Source organism: Ranitomeya variabilis, chromosome 2 (genome assembly GCF_051348905.1).
Source record: "Ranitomeya variabilis isolate aRanVar5 chromosome 2, aRanVar5.hap1, whole genome shotgun sequence".
In the NCBI taxonomy this organism is placed as follows: Eukaryota; Metazoa; Chordata; class Amphibia; order Anura; family Dendrobatidae; genus Ranitomeya; species Ranitomeya variabilis.
In genome coordinates, this window is record NC_135233.1 from 677,220,324 (window position 1) to 677,240,221 (window position 19,898).

Genomic DNA, 19,898 nt, shown 5'->3' on the forward strand with positions numbered 1-19,898 from the left:
CAAGCGCTACAAAGAAACTGGTTCACATGAGGACCTCCCCAGGAAAGGAAGACCAAGAGTCACCTCTGCTTCTGTGCATAAGTTTATCTGAGTCACCAGCCTCAGAAATCGCAGGTTAACAGCAGCTCAGATTAGAGGCCAGGTCAATGCCACACAGAGTTCTAGCAGCAGACACATCTCAAGATTCAAAGAAGCTTTATTGGCAGGACCAAATACACATCAGTTTTGCCAAAGCAAGTGTATTAAGGCAATACGGATAGGGACTGTGGGGATGTTGGGTAGGAGCTGTAGGGGAGGTGGGTAGGGGCTATAGTCCATGTCATAGGGGAGGTGGATGGGGGCAGATCCAGGGTGGGGGCTATAGTCCATGGCATAGGGACGGTGGATGGGGGCAGATCCATTGTGGGGGCTATAGTCCATGGCATCATAGTTCTCTTTCTCGCAGTCTGACATTCGCTCACATACCGCGCTGCTATCTCCACTGCTCTCTCTTCTTCTGCCAGCAGGATATATGTCTTCTCTTCCTCCTTCATGGTGATGAAGTCCGGGAAGAGATGTGAGATGTGATCTCTACAACAACTGTTAAGAGGAGACTTGGTGCAGCAGGCCTTCATGGTAAAATAGCTGCTAGAAAACAACTGCTAAAGCCAGGCAACAAGCAGAAGAGACTTGTTTGGGCTAAAGAATGCAAGGAATGGACATTAGACCAGTGGAAATCTGTGCTTTGGTCTGATGAGTCCAAATTTGAGATCTTTGGTTCCAACCACCGTGTCTTTGTGCAACGCAGAAAAGGTGAACGGATGGACGCTACATGCCTGGTTCCCAACGTAAAGCATGGATGAGGAGGTGTGATGGCGTGGGGGTGCTTTGCTGGTGACACTGTCGGGGATTTATTCAAAATTGAAGGCATACTGAACCAGCATGGCTGCCACAGCATCTTGCAGAGGCATGCTGTTCCATCCGGTTTGCGTTTAGTTAGACCATCATTTATTTTTCAACAGGACAATGATCCCAAACACACCTCCAGGCTGTGTAAGGGCTATTTGACCAAGAAGGAGAGTGATCGGGTGTTACGCCAGATGATCTGGCCTCCACAGTCACCAGACCTGAACTCAATGGAGATGATTTGGGGTGAGCTGGACCGCAGAGTGAAGCCAAGAGGGCCAACAAGTGCTAAGCATCTCTGGGAACTCCTTCAAGATTGTTGGAAGACCATTCCCGGTGACTACCTCTTGAAGCTCATCAATAGAATGCCAAGAGTGTGCAAAGCAGTCATCAAAGCAAAAGTTGGCTACTTTGAAGAACCTATAAGACAGAATTTCAGTTATTTTACACTTTTTTGTTAAGTATATAATTCCACATGTGCTAATTCATAGTTTTCATGCCTTCAGTGTGAATTTACAATTTTCATAGTCATCATGAGAATACAGAAAAATCTTTAAATGAGAAGGTGAGTCCAAACTTTTGGTCTGTACTGTATATTTTTTTCTATTTAAGTGGTGTAATTCTTTTTTGAAATTTGTAAAAAAAAAAAAAAAAAAAGTTGATTTTGTCACCATTTTCCAAGACACGTAATGTTTTAATTTTTGTGCTATGGAGGTGTGTGAGGGCTTATTTTTTGCACCTTGAGCTGCCATTTTTACTGATATTATTTTGGGGTAGATACAATATTTTGATCGCCTCTTACTGCATTTTATTGCAGTGTTGTGGAGGCCAAAAAAACGTAATTCTGGCATTTTAATTTTTTTCTCATTACGCATTTATTGATCAGATAAATTTATTTTATAGATAGATCAGACTTTTATGAATGCAGCAACACCAAATATGTGTATTTTTTTATATATTTGTTTTAATGCAATTATAAGTGTACTTTCGCAGTAGAGGCTTCGGGCCCCCAAGGTTCATCCAGCTTCCTGGATATTATTGTTAGTAATTCTTTTATAGTGCTCTTAATTATACAAAAACAGGGTTTACAGTACAGAAAAAGTATAACTAAACATGGCTAACGCACGTGTTCAATATGAGTGAGGATCCTGCCTATCTTGACTGCTGCTAACACTACTGTGCTTATAAGGGGGTCTGTCTGGGTGAGTCAAAAATTATTTGCACTTTGTAGAATTTATTTTAATCACTTTCAGAAAAGGCAAATACAACAAATTTTCAACATAATCGCCAAGTTTTTCAATAGCCTTTGTTCATGTGCCAACAAGCTTTCATAATTCTTTATTAAAAAATATTTTAGGCTGAGCTGCGAGTCGCAAATGCACTGCTATGTTCACCTTTTCATCAGACCTGAATTTTTGTCCTCGTAGGGATGCTTTCAGGGTACATAATCCACCGTCACTCATCTATCCAGCAGAATTGGTTCACGTGCACACTCAATGTTATCTGTCGTGGACAGGGGTCTAGCTTTTTCTTCATGACGGATACATGTGCTACTTTCCTTGAACTTCTCTCCATTTAAATGAAATTGTTCGTGACAAAACACTTTCTTCATACTGTGCACAAAATCTTCTATAAATACTGCACTGCAGACAATAAAATACTGGGAGTTGTGATGGAGATTCCGAGTTGGATCAAAGAGGGTGCGTAAAGCGCAGTTGCTGTTTTGCTTTTTTTTTTTTTTTTTATATAAAGCAACACTCCAACATTTTTTATACTTTTTATTTCAGTGTTGGAGTGGTTTCACTAATCTCAGTTTCCTGCCCCTACTAATGTTATGCTTACCAGCCACCGTCTTCATCTTTTATCGACATCGCTTCGGTTGGTCTCCAGCAGTTTATGACCCGCTGGATTGCTCCAGTGTTTGTTGGCAAAGTCAAAGGTCACTACTCCATGTAAATCTGAGGGCCAGAACGAGTTTCCCATAGATTTAAATGGAGAGCTTGTGACTATTACCTCTGACTTCCGGTCAGTCAGAAGTTGCAGTCACCAGATGGCGTGGGACCATAGCTGTGCTGGGAACAGCTAGGGACACTGTTACATGGGTCAGGAAACTTTGATTTGCGTCGCCACAAACCGAACGCTGAAATTTAAAGAAACGAAAAAAAAAAACTCTGGAGCCTATGGCATAGTGATTTTCTGAACCCAAAGTAGTTTTAAATAAGTATTAATCCCATTTAAGGCTGGTTTCACACTTGCGTTTTGATCTGCAGCGTAGTTAAAAAAAAAACGCAGGTGGTGAAAAACATAAACATTAAAAAACGCAGCGTTTGACCGCGTTTACATGTGTTTTTTGCATGCGTTTGCGGTTTTTTTGCGCAAGAAGAGAAATTTCACAATAACAAAAACAAGATAACCAGACACCACCAATGGGACTACAGAGGGCGTATATGATGGGCTCTCTATATTTAGACCCTACGGCTACTTAAATTTTAACAGCTTGCTACTGTATCCTGTGTCATGATGGATCTTCGCATGGAGAGCTTTTATTTCAACCTGGATTTCAGCTTCAAGATGTTTCTGGCCTGTGCTTTTGCTTGGGAGCAAGACCGAAACCGCGAAAGATGGAGAAGGAGACAACGTAGGCATTTTTGGAGGCACCCCATTATTGAATTGCGTGAGAGCCGTGGAGCCTACCACACTCTCTATGCCGAGCTGAATGCCAACCCGGAGAAATTCCAGGAGTACACGAGAATGTCGCAAGAATCGTTCCGGGATTTGCTGTCTCGTGTCCAAGGAGCCATACGGCGACAGGACACCCAGCTCCGTAGAGCGATTCCACCCGAGGAACGTCTGCTGGTGACATTAAGGTACGTTCAAAATCTAAACCAATGACAGTCCAAATTTTTTATTCTGCCTTTTTTGGGGGGTATTTTCCTCTTTTTTTTTTCTTCTATTTTTAACCACACCATAAAGAGTAGATTGTAATGTTGTTTTTTGTTTGTGTTTTTTTTCTAGATTTCTTGCCACAGGGGAGAGTTTATCTTCCCTCCACTTCCAATACCGGCTTGGAATATCCACCCTGTCCGGAATAGTTGTGGACACCTGTCGGGCATTATGGAATGTACTCCGTGAGGACTTTATACCACTACCCACCACGGACATGTGGCGTGAAATTGCTGACAAATTCTGGAATGTGTGTGATTTCCCCAACTGTTTAGGAGCGGTGGATGGAAAGCACATCCGCATTATCAAACCTGCCAGAACCAGATCGGCGTTTTCCAACTACAAAAAATATTTTTCTGTAGTGCTCATGGCAATAGCTGATGCGGACTGTCGCTTCATCGCCGTGGACATTGGAGCTTTTGGCCGTGGCAACGATTCCCAGACTTTCAAGAGCTCGGATATGGGCCGGCGTGTGTATGGTAAAAATTTTAATTGTCCCCCTCCACAGCCTCTCCCCAACACTCAAGGCCCACCGCTGCCATTTGTTATGGTTGGGGATGAGGCCTTCCAGATGTGTGAAAATCTCCTGAAGCCCTATTCCAGTTGTGACTTGGACCACACTAGAAGGATCTTCAACTACAGACTGACCAGGGCCCGAAGAACAGTAGAGTGTACCTTTTGGCATTCTGGTCGCTAAATGGCGCATTCTTGCATCAGCCATAAATCTAAAAGTGGAAACAGTTGACGAGGTGGTCAAAGCCTGTGTGGTTCTGCACAATTACATAATTACTAAGGAACGACCCCACATTGAACTGGATGAACCAGTTGCACACCCTCTGCCTGATCCAGCATCACTCGCTGCGGTCAACTGCAGCCGTTGGTCTCATGCGGGACCAATTTGCTGCTTATTTTGATTCAGATATTGGACGGGTGTAATGGCAGGACAATGTTGTGTAAATGTCCTGTTGTATCTTTATCTGTACCAGTAATTTTCTACAATGAAAATAATGTTTCACAATAATAAACTTTAGTGTTGGTTACCGAGGTTACCCAAAAACGTGCATTAAACCATGTCATATCCCCCTTTTTTTTGCATATTCCACACTACAAATGTTAGTAGTGTGTATGTGCAAAATTTTGGCGCTGTAGCTTTTAAAATAAAGGGTTAAATCGCGGAAAAAATTGGCGTGGGCTCCCGCGCAATTTTCTCCGCCAGAGTGGTAAAGCCAGTGACTGAGGGCAGATATTAATAGCCTAGAGAGGGTCCACGGTTATTGGCACCCCCGGCTACAAACATCTGCCCCCAGCCACCCCAGAAAAGGCACATCTGGAAGATGCGCCAATTCTGGCACTTGGCCTCTCTCTTCCCACTCCCGTGTAGCGGATATATATGTAGGGATATGGGGTAATAAAGGGTTAATGTCACCTTGCTATTGTATTGTAAGGTGACATTAAGCCTGATTAATAATGGAGAGGCGTCAAATATGACACCTATCCATTATTAATCCAATTGTATGAAAGGGTTAAAAAAACACACACACATTATTAAAAAGTATTTTAATGAAATAAACACACTGGTGGTTTTAATATTTTATTGCTTTCTCAATCCACCTGAAGACCCTCGCTTGAAAAAATAATAAACCAACAATATACATACCTTCTGTTGATCTGTCACGTCCCACGAGGTAAATCCATCTGAAGGGGTTAAAATATTTTACAGGCAGGAGCTCTACTAATGCAGCGGTGCTCGTGCCTGTAAACCCCGGGGAATGAAGGAAATGTAGGTCAATGACCTATAGTTACCTTCAGTCGCGGTGATGCGCCCCCTGCTGGATATATATATAAAACAAGAAACCAGACTTTGGAGCGAAGATCGCCGTCGGCCGACCCAATCCCACAGTGAGATCGGGTGGGGTTTCACCAAACCCGACTTTGCCAAAAGTCGACGACTTTTGAAATTGGCAGATCTGTTTCGCTCAACCCTAGTGGTTATACAAGGCAGTTATCAACTCAACAGGTCAGGTGTCATAACTTTTGAGTTTATGGACACCTGACCTGTTCAGTAGAGGACTGCACTGTATTTCCACCATTTTCTCTTAATACTGCCACACTAGGCATATACAAAAAGAGATTATGGATATACATGTTATATTTTTGGGGCCACCTCATATCTGTATACTAAAGACACACATATACAGTGGGGCAAAAAAGTATTTAGTCAGTCAGCAATAGTGCAAGTTCCACCACTTAAAAAGATGAGAGGCGTCTGTAATTTACATCATAGGTAGACCTCAACTATGGGAGACAAACTGAGAAATAAAAATCCAGAAAATCACATTGTCTGTTTTTTTATCATTTTATTTGCATATTCTGGTGGAAAATAAGTATTTGGTCAGAAACAAAATTTCATCTCAATACTTTGTAATATATCCTTTGTTGGCAATGACAGAGGTCAAACGTTTTCTGTAAGTCTTCACAAGGTTGCCACACACTGATGTTGGTATGTTGGCCCATTCCTCCATGCAGATCTCCTCTAGATCAGTGATGTTTTTGGCTTTTCGCTTGGCAACACGGACTTTCAACTCCCTCCAAAGGTTTTCTATAGGGTTGAGATCTGGAGACTGGCTAGGCCACTCCAGGACCTTGAAATGCTTCTTACGAAGCCACTCCTTCGTTGCCCTGGCGGTGTGCTTTGGATCATTGTCATGTTGAAAGACCCAGCCACGTTTCATCTTCAATGCCCTTGCTGATGGAAGGAGGTTTGCACTCAAAATCTCACGATACATGGCCCCATTCATTCTTTCATGTACCCGGATCAGTCGTCCTGGCCCCTTTGCAGAGAAACAGCCCCAAAGCATGATGTTTCCACCACCATGCTTTACAGTAGGTATGGTGTTTGATGGATGCAACTCAGTATTCTTTTTCCTCCAAACACGACAAGTTGTGTTTCTACCAAACAGTTCCAGTTTGGTTTCATCAGACCATAAGACATTCTCCCAAAACTCCTCTGGATCATCCAAATGCTCTCTAGCAAACTTCAGACGGGCCCGGACATGTACTGGCTTAAGCAGTGGGACACGTCTGGCACTGCAGGATCTGAGTCCATGGTGGCGTAGTGTGTTACTTATGGTAGGCCTTGTTACATTGGTCCCAGCTCTCTGAAGTTCATTCACTAGGTTCCCCCGCGTGGTTCTGGAATTTTTGCTCACCGTTCTTGTGATCATTCTGACCCCACGGGGTGGGATTTTGCGTCGAGCCCCAGATCGAGGGAGATTATCAGTGGTCTTGAATGTCTTCCATTTTCTAATTATTGCTCCCACTGTTGATTTCTTCACTCCAAGCTGGTTGGCTATTGCAGATTCAGTCTTCCCAGCCTGGTGCAGGGCTACAATTTTGTTTCTGGTGTCCTTTGACAGCTCTTTGGTCTTCACCATAGTGGAGTTTGGAGTCAGACTGTTTGAGGGTGTGCACAGGTGTCTTTTTATACTGATAACAAGTTTAAACAGGTGCCATTACTACAGGTAATGAGTGAAGGAAAGAGGAGACTCTTAAAGAAGAAGTTACAGGTCTGTGAGAGCCAGAAATCTTGATTGTCTGTTTCTGACCAAATACTTATTTTCCACCATAATATGCAAATAAAATGATAAAAAAAACAGACAATGTGATTTTCTGGATTTTTTTTTCTCAGTTTGTCTCCCATAGTTGAGGTCTACCTATGATGTAAATTACGCCTCTCATCTTTTTAAGTGGTGGAACTTGCACTATTGCTGACTGGCTAAATACTTTTTTGCCCCACTGTAGCTGCAGTCTTGTATGTTTAACTACTGGAGATATGTTGTGGCCCAAAAAATAAGTGTGTGGCAAAGTTTCTTGGCGCACGGTGTGTGTTGCCGGCGGCGATAGACACAATAAACCAAACAAGATTGTGGCAAAGCAAACTTTTTTTATTTAGTTAACAATGTAAAAAAATTATTTTTTTGAACCGCGCCGGCTTGGGGTTGAGTGATGTAAATGGGGGGTGTGAAGAACTGAGGCCTGGCTAACCGTGGACGACGCAGAGGAGGCAGGAGAAGGGGCAATAAAACTAGAAGGGTCTGGACGTTCGGGATGGGGCTTGAAACATGAGAGGCTTGAGACACACTGGAAGGGTGAGACAAAACTGACAATACAGACACATCGGTAGGTGAAGGGGGAGGAATACTAAGAGGTTTTTTTTCTGATTTTTTTTTTTTGGGGCTTTGCCTGGTAGGGGGACGTCTTGGTGGGCTCATATGCTGTAGTGTGGTGGCGGGAGACCCGACAGGGTCCGGCTGCACTGTCTCACAGTCCATTGCGCTTGTCGAGCGCTCACCCATGCCAGAGTCCTGGTGCGTCGTGTTGGGGGGGGAAACATAAAGCCACGCCAGGGTCCTGCTGCATCGTGGTGGGTCCGGTCATGAAAGACACGCCAGGGTCCTGCTGCATCGTGGTGGGTCCGGGCCGGAAAGAGCCGCCAGGGTCCTGCTGCATCGTGGTGGGTCCGGGCCGGAAGGACACGCCAGGGTCCTGCTGCATCGTGGTGGGTCCGGGCCGGAAAGACACGCCAGGGTCCTGCTGCATCGTGGTGGGTCCGGGCCGGAAAGACACGCCAGGGTCCTGCTGCATCGTAGTGTGTCCAGGCCGGAAAGACACGCCAGGGTCCTGCTGCACCGTGGTGGGTCCGGGCCAGAAAGACACGCCAGGGTCCTGCTGCACCGTGGTGGGTCCGGGCCGGAAAGACACGCCAGGGTCCTGCTGCATCGTGGTGGGTCCGGGCCTGAAAGCCACGCCAGGGTCCTGCTGCATCGTGGTGGGTCCGGGCCTGAAAGCCACGCCAGGGTCCTGCTGCATCGTGGTGTCAGTTGGAGGTCCAAGCCGGAGCAGCGGTGGTCACGGTGGTGGCGGTGGGATGTCCAACTGCACTCGTCATGGTGTTGGCGCTGTAGTGGAGTCCGCCTGTGGAAGGAATTGAGATGGCCGTGCAGTGGGATGCAGCAGAGGTCGGCAAGGAGGTTAATCGTGACAGTGACGGCACAGTTGGATATGCCGCCACTGTCTGCTGTAAATAACGACTCTGCTGCATAGCCTGCACAAAAGCAGCATTGCAGGCCTGCATCACACTGAGCTGGAGATCAGGGCTAAGGTGTTCCGACATGCCCTGCTGAATTTGGTTGAAAAAATGATGAGCTGGCCTCTGGAGGTCGGCTTTAACTTGATCAAGGCTTTTGGTGACCTCCTGGATACGGCAATTCAAGAGGTTATGAGAAACATCCATTCGGTCACCTAAAGCCTTGATTGCTTCGTGTAAAACCGAGCTCAAGTGCAAAAACTCGGGCATGATTGACCTGTCCGAAGCCCTCTGTCGCTGCCGGGATGAGCCCAAAAAAAGGGGGCAGTGGAAGAGGACTGGGAAAGGGGAATACCTGACGGGCCAGCTCCCTGGTCTCCAGTTAGTGTGGAAGGCCCACCTGCTGCTGCGCTGCTGGATGGCTGGGACGGGTCCGTGGCTGCCGGCTGAAGGACCGCTCCAGAACCTGGCTCGACAGTCATGCTGTGTGTGCTGTGAAAAAAGGAAACAGAAAATTAATACCAAAAAATAACCAGACGCTAAATCCTGTGGAATTTTAAAATACAGATTTTGTCAATACAATACAACCAAAAGCATGTGAGAAAAACTTACGCTCTCTGGGCAAGGACCGGTCTTAAAAATGACAGCACGCGATGATACTTGTACAGTCTGATCCTTGCTCCTGAACCACTGGCAGCACGACTCTCTTGGCGCAGGTCCTTGTTGAAGCGGTCCTTCATGGAACGCCAACGTGTTCTGACTTTGTCCACTGTTAAAAAAAAAAAAAAAAAAATTTTTGCCGTTCAAATAAAACTGTGTGTGATGAGAGAAACTCCGGAGAGTTTCTTTCATCACACACAGTCAAGAGAGCACAGCAAAGGTCTCTGCTGCTTCACACTGCAGTGCAACACTTACCAAATGCACTACGGACCCGTGGCGGGGCATTGTCCCATCCATCCCACAACGCTTGGGCCACCTCATTCCACAGACGTCGGAGAGTGGTGTTGATCGAATGCAGTGGATCCCGGCTGTCCCACAACGGAACTCACTCCTGGACCAGGCTTATTAGGAAGTCGTTGTCAATAAGGTCATCGTCCCGTCGTGAAACCTAAAAATTAAACACAATCATTACAGTTTGCTCAATCACATTAGGAAAAGAAAGAGAACAGATGATGAGAAATGGCATGAATACGAAAGTAAACATACAAAAGGATTCCATAAGAAAAATTTAAAGATATACGAGTGTAAAGAATGGAAGATTCAAGAATTTTACAATGAGGACAGTCAGCCTTGTATACATACCCGCTGCTGTCTTCCAACCGGACCTTGACTCCGCTGCTCCTGCCCGGTCTGTGCCTCAGTAGAAGTGCTCTAAAAAAAAGGAAAAATCAAATTGTCACATGTGTCGATGTGACAGTGAATACTTACCAATCTGACGAGGCAAACACTCACCTCACTGACATGCTCCACTTCCGACTGACGTGGCTCAAACTCCTCACCAGATGAAGAATCCGAAGAAGACATTCTGAGGCATGTAGAAAGAAAGAAATGGAAGAAATTAGGACATGTAGAGCCAAAAATTAGAAAATAAAGGCATTGGTAGGATATACTCACATTGATCTGGGTCTTGTCCTCCAAAATGCGTCCTGCCAGTGTCTTGTCTTCTTCAGAGTCTGATGAGAAGTGTCCTGAAACTTTCCCCAACCTCCCTTTTATCACCTTGTTGGTAGGGGGTGTCTTATCAGTGTCTAGACATGATTATCTTAATGGAAACGCATGTACACAAAAACGCATGCGTTTCCATAGACAACAATGTATTTTTTGACGCAAATCAAACGCAAATGAACGCATGCTTTTTTTGCGGCAAAAAAACGCCCCTGAAAATTACTACATGTTGCATTTCTGCAACATGCCGCATGCAGCCAAAAAATGCATGCGTTTTTAATGTTAAACATAGGAAAAAAAACGCATGCGTTTTTTTTTCCAAACACGCTGCAGATCAAAACGCAAGTGTGAAACCAGCCTAACAGCCAAAGTCCTTTCCATAATCATGAAGAAAAACAATCAGTAAATTAATTTGTATGTGAATGAAGAAGATCCTGTATGTGAATGTCTTACACTAAAGCCTGATGACACGGTGTCTATGGAAGTACTTTCTTTGTTTTCTATTTTTAAAAAAACGTATGATAAAGACTGCTATATATATTTGTATTCTAATAGGAGGCATAGTAATGCGATCCTGCTGTTTGTTTCTAAGCATACTGAATGTCCCCAGCCTTTATTATAACCCACCACGGCTCGTGAAAGGTTTACATGTTGCAATCCAGGGTGGAACCAGTGGGTTGGGTTTAGATTTACCTTGGCTCTGCTAATTAGTGGAGTCTCAAGTGCCGGACCTTCTTGGGTCACAAATAGTCCATCTGTTTGAAATATCCTTTAGTTACCTCAGTGTTAGCAGTTTTGCAAAAGGAACTAGAATTTTTGTGGTTTTCAATATCATATACTTACAGTTTTTGTGTGTGTTTTGCTTTGCGCTTTTTTTTTCTACTTTTTTTATATAGTCAAATTGTGATTTACACATATTGTATAAAATATTTTGCATACTAGGTGTGCTACTAAGGCAAGCTCACGTAATTCAGTGTGTTTTAGCTCATTTGTTTTTCATTTGCATTTCAGCTATTTTGTGCCAATGCCAGGTGTCTTTAATGAAATGCATTAGAAGACCTCTAGGACTCATTCAGACATCCGTTTTTCTCATAGGAGTTCTATCCTTGATTTTTCCACGGATAGTACTATTATTATAGTATTATGGTCTATGAAGCTGTTCACGTGTCCGTTTATTCTTACAGACTGAGTGGTCCACAAAAAAAATTCCGGAAACATGTTTGATTTTGATCTGAGTCATGATTCATACTCTCCAAGGCCCCAATTCATCTGTTGGTCACGCAGGTCTTGATGAGGAGGTGTGCTGGAGTCTTACATTCCGGATTCATAAAGGAGCGTATACCTCTTCATGAATAAAACAAAAAAAATTCAGCCAGAGCACATGTTGGTAGAAGTGCAATGTATAGGTGTGCATTCACACTGTGTGGCCATTTAACAAGCATAACTGATTTTTTTTTTTATAAAAAGAGCAAATATCCTGTAGTATGTACTGTATTTTTCGGACTATAAGACGCACCCAGGTTTTAGAGGTGGAAAATAGGGAAAAAAATATTTGAAGCAAAAAAAGTGGTAAAATATTTAGTAACATAAATAACATACTGTTATATGTGTTATTATTACATATAATAGTATGTTATTATGTTGGAAGCTGCGGGTAGAAGATGGTGCTGCGGCATCTGTGTGGTGTCTGTAAAGTACTATATGAAGACGCTGGAAGGTGAGTATAAGAATGGGGGCACAGGGCTTATATTTTCCAGCACTGAAAACGAATACTGGAGTGCTGCTTTGAGATCCCATTAGAGAACTATAACTCCCAGCATGTCCTGCAGATGCTATGGCATGCTGGGAGTTATAGTTCACCACAGGAGTGGCAGAGTGCTTTATTTTGTGTTGTAGTGACTAACCTTTTAATTGTGGCAGCCAGCCACACTGTGGGGAGGTGAAAAGCTGGAGCATCCCATGACACCACAGAGCCCTCCCTCTTGTTGCCTCTCCACAGCACAGGTCATAACAGGAAGCCTGCAGATTCTAGTGCGGTGTCTGAGGGACCTGTGATGACATCAAAAGAAGGAGGGCTCTATGCTGCCATGTGACGCTCCAGCCACTTCCTGACATCACACAGGTCCTTATACCTTGGCATCCAGCATAGCCAGGCAGGTATGCGGCGATCTTTTCTCCTCTGGCCCTGCTGCTGCCTCCTCCTCCACCGGACACACAGATCTCCCCAGCTGCTGCAGGAATCCGGTGCTGGAGAAACCATGTGTGTCGCTGCTTAAGGGAAGGACTATTCAATGTCTGCTCCCCACTCACTGCTCAGCTGACAGGTGGGCAGGGAAGTGGCTAATGAATATTCACTGCACTTTAATCATCGGGGTCACATGGTTTCCCCAGCTCTGCCTGCAGAGGGGACATTTTTCTGCCTCCTGTGAGTGGAATCACAGTAGATCCCACTCGCGCTGCCCCCTTCCCACATGGTACATCCGGACCATAAGACGCACCCACACTTTCCTCCCAAATTTGGAGGAAAAAAAGTGCGTCTTATGGTCCGAAAAATACGTTAAATAGTAATAGTACAAGTAAATAACATAGGTTACTTAGTTCACATTGTTTTGCTAAAAAAAAATGAAAAAGCACCACGACAATATGTACCCCAATCGGGGCTGTACCGAAGTCTTGTAGTTCACCGAGTCAGCAGATGTAAAAATAGACAGGGACAGAGTAAGACCTACGTCCCGACTGTTCAGACACCCACCAGTGCAAAGCCATATAGGCAAAATGAACAGCCCAGTGAAATGAATAAGGAGTGTCGGATGAGTGGTGTGCACCACATGCCTCTGCAGGAATAAGATTTGTGGCATAGCAAACCCCACCGCTTATCATGAATTTGACGAGCAATGGTCGCCACACCATCGTCCTGCCCGGCTCCACATATTTTATCAGGGCTGGTGCTAAAAATGGCATCAGAACACCAAAAGTCGCCAAATGCAGCCTTAGGTTGCGCAAACATTTTTGCAAATTTCCAAAGCTTTTTACCACAGAATACTATCTTAAAAGCTTTGATAAATCAGGCCCAAAGAGTCCATGAAAAAAATAGGGTAGCAGTCTGATGCCATTCGTTTGCTGTCCGTTTTTTATGGATTGTGTGATATTAGAAACTTGAGCTACCTTCATCATGGTTTTTATTTTTCCAGTACAAGAAAAGCTCTTACGATAAAAACTGACAAAAATTTTATCTAAAACACTATGATGCTCTGATTTATTTATTTTTTTAAACATGGGAAAATCACTGATGTCTGAATATGCTATAATGCTGCCTATGTAGGCTTTACTGAGCTCTAACAGCAAGATTAGAATGTTTTTCTCTAAGAATTGCTGTCTGGGAAATATTACCCTTCTACTCATCTTTTTAGACTTTGGGGTGGAGGGGGCCCTTTAGTATCTGGTTCGCTGGAAGCATCATCATAGCCACAAATGTTGTTGGGTCATATTGCTGTGAAATTGATCATTTCCATCAGTGTCAGACTGGGGTGGTAAGAGGCCAAAAGTAACACGGACTCTTGGGGTCCACTGTTCACTGTCATGGAATTATTGCATTACCCTCATTCACAAGTTTACCTCTGCTTCTATATAATAATGAACTAGGTAGTTTGATGAATGAAGGACGAGATGCTGTTTTTGTCTGTACATAGTGAATCGTATGTATTGAGCCAACTGCTGCTCATGTGGTTGGGTAACTCCTGCCCAGGGGCCCATCGGGGGATCGCCCTGCTTTACCTGTGGGCCAGTCTGAGACTGATTCCCACTTTGCTGCCAGTGTTCAAGCACTGTGCTTGAGTGATGTGAATCCAAGCGCTCTTCATCTGCCTTGACTTGTGATATCAATTGCAGAACTTCCGCCATTGGTAGTTAATGCTTGTGAACAAGTTCAGCTTGCCCGATGCTATAAAAAACCAGTGCTGCTCAGGATTGCAGCGAGGTGACCATGATGGGCTACGTCCTAAAGAACTGCTGAGTCGTTGGCAGCTGTGTGCATTTGCTGTTGAGATGAGGCATTCTTTTGCAATCAGGAGGGTTTATCCCATAGTGACCATCAAAACCTCTTTCCTGACCTGAGCTTTAGGACAACGGCATCCACCAACAGGTGAAAATGCAGTACACTATAGCGAACACCCTGCTGCATCAGCCACGATCAGTATTTGCACCGAACATGGCTGTTTAACCCCTTAGGTTCTGCTGACACAGGGACTATGGCATCCAGATGGTTAACAGATTGTGGGGACTGTGGAATGTTGATGCCAGCAGACCAGCAGTAGAAACAGCAGTGAATACACAGGAATGGCATCAGTCCAAGGAAGTGAGTATAGTGTTTTTTTTTGTTTGTTTTTTTACATTAGCGTCGCCCATTCTGAAAAAAGCAGAAAACCCCTATTTTTTTTTTCATTTATTTACAGGATCCAATTACCCAGTCTGTATCATAACCCTTATATCATAACCATAGTAAGGGTATGTTCACATGTTGCATTTTTGCAAAAAAACGCATTTTATTGTACCAGCGAAGTGAATACGAAATTCTGAAATCTCACGCACACACTGCTTATTTTTTTTACTTGCAGATTGGCAGTTTCACATATTAAAATTAATCGGAAAAACATCAAAAATGTATGTATATATATATATATATATATATATATATATATTAAAAAAAATCATAATTTGTACAGCTTTTTTCTTTCTAACACTCAAATATATGCAGTGGATTTTTCTATAGCAAATACTGATCGTGTTCACATACCCTAACTAGAGAACCTTCACTTTAACCATTCATATAATTTTTTAGGAAAATATGTAACATCCAAGCAGATCATAGCTGATCTTGGGGTGGAGCCTGAAGAAGGACATCCTGTGATCGCCTTTATGGTAGGGGACCCTTCCAAGAAAAGGAGAAAAAATAATTGTTCAAAGCAGAATAGCTTTTTTAAAGCTTAAGATTAATTATATTTATTTGGTTTTCACATAATAGAACTTGGATACTATTTGACTTGCAAGCTTATATGCAAATAATACCTGTGCTTATGTCATGGGCCCACACCTAAGCACTCACAAAACACTGATGAATCTCTTAGAAACTTCTGATTCTATTTTTTTTTTAAGGGAACATAATTGACTCGCTTTGCATGAAAATTAGGAACCATTGCTGAATTACTACTTATATAATTTGCATTAAATTGCCAAAAGGCAAAACAGTTACCCTGAGCTTAGATAGAGTATTTATTATGAAGCCATACATTAATTTCTTGCTTTTCTCCTGCATTTTATCTCTATCTAGCAATAGCTGTAGTAAACAATCATTTTGACAGGATTGTGGTTTTTTTCATGAAGCAAGCAGAAATATATTGTGAAAAAATAAGAATAATGTACTGGTTTTGTTAACCAACACCACTACTTGTTGTTGTAAAGGTGTTAAGCAATCCTCTCCACAACCTATATTTCTTAAATGAGTTGCAACATAGCCGACAAGTGTATAGTGTATATATTTTTTTTTTCTAATAAGCAGCTACCTACTATTTATTCCTCTTTACCAAAGCTTGTCACCGCAGTTGTAAAGGAGATTTAAACTAGGGCCAGTCTTCAGGTTCATACTGTCTAAGGCTAAGTTCCCGCAATGAGTATTTGGTGCATTTTATATTTTTCAAATTCTCTGCAGCATTTCTGAGCCAATAATCTCAATTAGACTACTTGTGTTTTTGAGTATTTTTACATGCAGTTTTTGCTCGTCTTTTTCAGCTATAGTTTTTGCTTCCTTTTGATATGTCATGTTTTAAATAAAACCGCTTTTTTTTGGGGGGGGGGACTTCCTGTTGCTTAACTTTGATAAAGTCATGTGCAGATTATATGCGTTTTCACTGGGAAATGCAATAAAGAAGCGTGTGTTTTTTTTACTGCAGATTTTCTCTGCTTATTCCAGTCTATGGGGAAAATATGCAAATAAAACACATTTACAGCAAGAAAAATGGCAGTGTTGCACATTTCAAAATCACACTGAAAAAAAAAAAAAGCACAATGAACATAAGTTAAATAAATCCCATATACTTTTTTAGAACTGTAATGCGTTGGTTTTTTTTTGCACAGAAAAATACTGCAGAAAAAAGCACCGAATACTCTTGGGCTTTTTTTTAATTAGATGGAGCCCTGTGTGATACTTTGGTTTTGAGCATCTCCCTATAATAATATTTATAACACTTTAAGGGCTCACTCACACTTGCTATGCTATGGAACAGTGCTGACTAGCTTTTATTTTATCATGCCGAGTCGAGAAAATCGCTGCATGCTGTGATTGTGATTGACAGCACATATCTGATGGTGCATACTCATATAAGTCTGAGTACATGCAAAACATCAGACTGCACCCGGAAGTCATCGGAATCCAGTCCAATTAATGCTAACCTACAAATGGAGAAATTGTCCACTACTAGGACTACCTCTTCTCATATCCCACGCTTAGCCTCGATAAAATGTAAAAGCTTATACTTCCTTCTGGTGCCACCGTTGTTCCTGGGACTCTCTTGCAGTTGTTGTGACATGTGAGCCTGGAGCCGCCATCGGACAAATCGAACATCAAGAGGAAGCCACTTCGGCTGCTCTCTCAGTTCCTCTTGATGCTCGATTTGTCCAAAGGTGGAGACAGTGACACTAGCGCTGATTGGACACTAGTCTTGATGAAGAGTATGCAGGAGTGAATGAATTTAGCTCTTTTTTTTTTTTTTAGTTGCTGGGTGCAAGCGAAAGAAATGTAAAGTAATGTAAAGTTATATTTTTTAACACCCATGGTCCTGTGTCCTCCAATGAGTGGCTCGGAGAAAAGGATTTTACGATGAGTACACAAAAATCTCTTATGTCTGTTTTAAAGTTATGATCCTTAGAAGAAGGTGAAGAGAAAAGGAAAGCATTAAAATAAAACATTCTCTGGTCTTTTAAGGGGTAATATGTTCCTCATATGGATGGGTGCAATTGTTATAACATAATCGACTTATTTAACTTTTTACTGGTTTTACAGCTACTGACATACATGTTTGAAATAACAATTCTGGATAATGTTTTATGGGAATTCTTTGTTCTGTTTCTTATTTATTACTGCTGGAGAAATATGAATAATTTCCATACAACCTATTAATATGGGCATACAGGTAATAGAAATGTTACTCTAGTCCTACCTGTATGCCTCATATTAACAGACTTACTGTTTGGAAATCTTATATTCTTTCCTTATGCTAGGGATTTCTTTCAGGCTCCAAGGTTTGCAGTGCCTGGAAGAAATCTCTGCACTCCCTCCACTGTTATGGACTGGTAATTTAGGAGCGACATGCGACTAGCTCTGAGCAGGTGGTAACTATACAGACAGCAGTTCCTGATCTTAACACAACACTAGAAGTAGCCGTGGGATGTTCCTGTCACTCCATGGACACCTCGTCACAGCCGGAGAACTAGCTACCCATAAAGGTAGAAATAGGAAAGCTATCTTGCCTCAGAGAAAATCCCCAAAGGGTAGGACAGCCCCCCACAAATAATGACTGTGAGAGGAGAAGGAAATGACATACGTAGTATGAAACAAGATTTAGCAAAGGAGGCCACTACTAGCTAGATAGATAGTACAGGAAAGAACACTGTGCGGTCAGTAATAAAAACTAGAAAAAGTCCACCGCAGAGATATGATAAAATCTCCACACCTGACTAAAGGTGTGGAGGGCAAAATCTGCAGCCCAGAGCTTCCAGCTTAGCTGAATAGATCCATACTGATAAGCTGGACAAATGAACAAAACATAGAATGTGCTGAACAATAAGTCCACAACAAGTGGACTGCAAAAGGACAAGCAAGGACTTATCTTTGCTGAATGGGTCAGAGTGTCAGGGAAATCCAAAAGAGCCGTGACTCCAAGCAGGAACAATTGGCAACTGGCATTGATTGAGGGATAAGGCCAGACTAAAATAGCCGAGCCAGAAAGACGATCAGTGGAAGCAGCTGCTGATGCTAAATCCAAGAAGCAGCTATACCACTCAAAACCACAGGAGGGAGCCCAAGAGCAGAATTCACAAAAGTGCTACTTATAACCACCGGAGGGAGCCCAAGAGCGGAATTCACAACAGTACCCCCCCTTGAGGAGGGGTCACCTAACCCTCACCAGAGCCCCCAGGCCGATCAGGACGAGCCAAGTGAAAAGCACGAACCAAATCGACGGCATGGACATTGGCGGCTGAAGCCTCCGCCTCGAAAAACGAGAATCCAAAATTTTCTCAACCACATATTCCAACTCCCCCTCAACCAACACCGGGGCAGGAGGATCAACAGAGGGAACCACGGGTACCACATATCTCCGCAACAACGATCTATGGAAAACATTGTGGATGGCAAAAGAGGCTGGAAGGGCCAAACGAAAAGACACTGGATTGATAATATCAGAAATCTTATAAGGACCAATAAACCGAGGCTTGAACTTAGGGGAAGAAACCTTCATAGGAACATGACGAGAAGATAACCAGACCAAATCCCCCACACGAAGCCGAGGACCAACACACCGACGGCGGTTAGCAAAACGCTGAGCCTTTTCCTGAGACAACGTCAAATTGTCTACCACATGAGTCCAAATCTGCTGTAATCTGTCCATCATGGAATCAACACCAGGACAATCAGAAGGCTCAACCTGCCCTGAAGAAAAACGAGGATGGAAACCAAAATTACAAAAAAAAAGGCAAAACCAAAGTAGCCGAACTGGCCTGATTATTAAGGGCAAACTCGGCCAATGGCAAGAAAGCCACCCAATCATCCTTATCAGCAGACACAAAGCATCTCAAATAGGTTTCCAAGGTTTGATTAGTTCGCTCAGTTTGGCCGTTTGTCTGAGGATGGAACGCCGAAGAAAAAGACAAATTAATGCCCATCCTAGCACAAAAGGATCGCCAAAACCTGGAAACAAACTGGGAACCTCTGTCAAACACAATATTCTCCGGAATGCCATGCAAACGAACCACATGCTGAAAAAACAATGGAACCAAATCAGAGGAGGAAGGCAATTTAGGCAAAGGTACCAAATGGACCATTTTAGAGAACCGGTCACAAACCACCCAGATAACAGACATCCTCTGAGACACAGGAAGATCCGAAATAAAATCCATGGAAATATGCGTCCAGGGCCTCTCAGGGACAGGCAAAGGCAAAAGCAGCCCACTAGCGCGGGAACAGCAAGGCTTAGCCCGGGCAAAGGTCCCACAGGACTGCACAAAAGAACGCACATCCCGCAACAAGGAAGGCCACCAAAAGGATCTA

At 43.2% G+C, this 19,898-nt stretch overlaps 2 protein-coding genes across 5 annotated transcripts in view; one reads left to right on the plus strand and one right to left on the minus strand.

Annotated features, from left to right (window-relative positions):
- Positions 1 to 19,898, plus strand: part of AHI1 (Abelson helper integration site 1) — a 289,456-nt gene that overhangs the window by 147,589 nt on the left and 121,969 nt on the right. The gene's annotated exons all lie outside the window — the stretch shown is intronic.
- On the minus strand, positions 9,034 to 9,926 carry LOC143807598 (uncharacterized). The gene is made up of 3 exons (XM_077289312.1): positions 9,830 to 9,926; positions 9,527 to 9,683; positions 9,034 to 9,406 (listed from the first exon to the last, which is right to left on the minus strand). Exons 2-3 carry the CDS (start codon positions 9,652 to 9,654, stop codon positions 9,163 to 9,165), a joined length of 372 nt encoding a protein of 123 aa, XP_077145427.1. The 5' UTR covers positions 9,655 to 9,683; positions 9,830 to 9,926; the 3' UTR covers positions 9,034 to 9,162.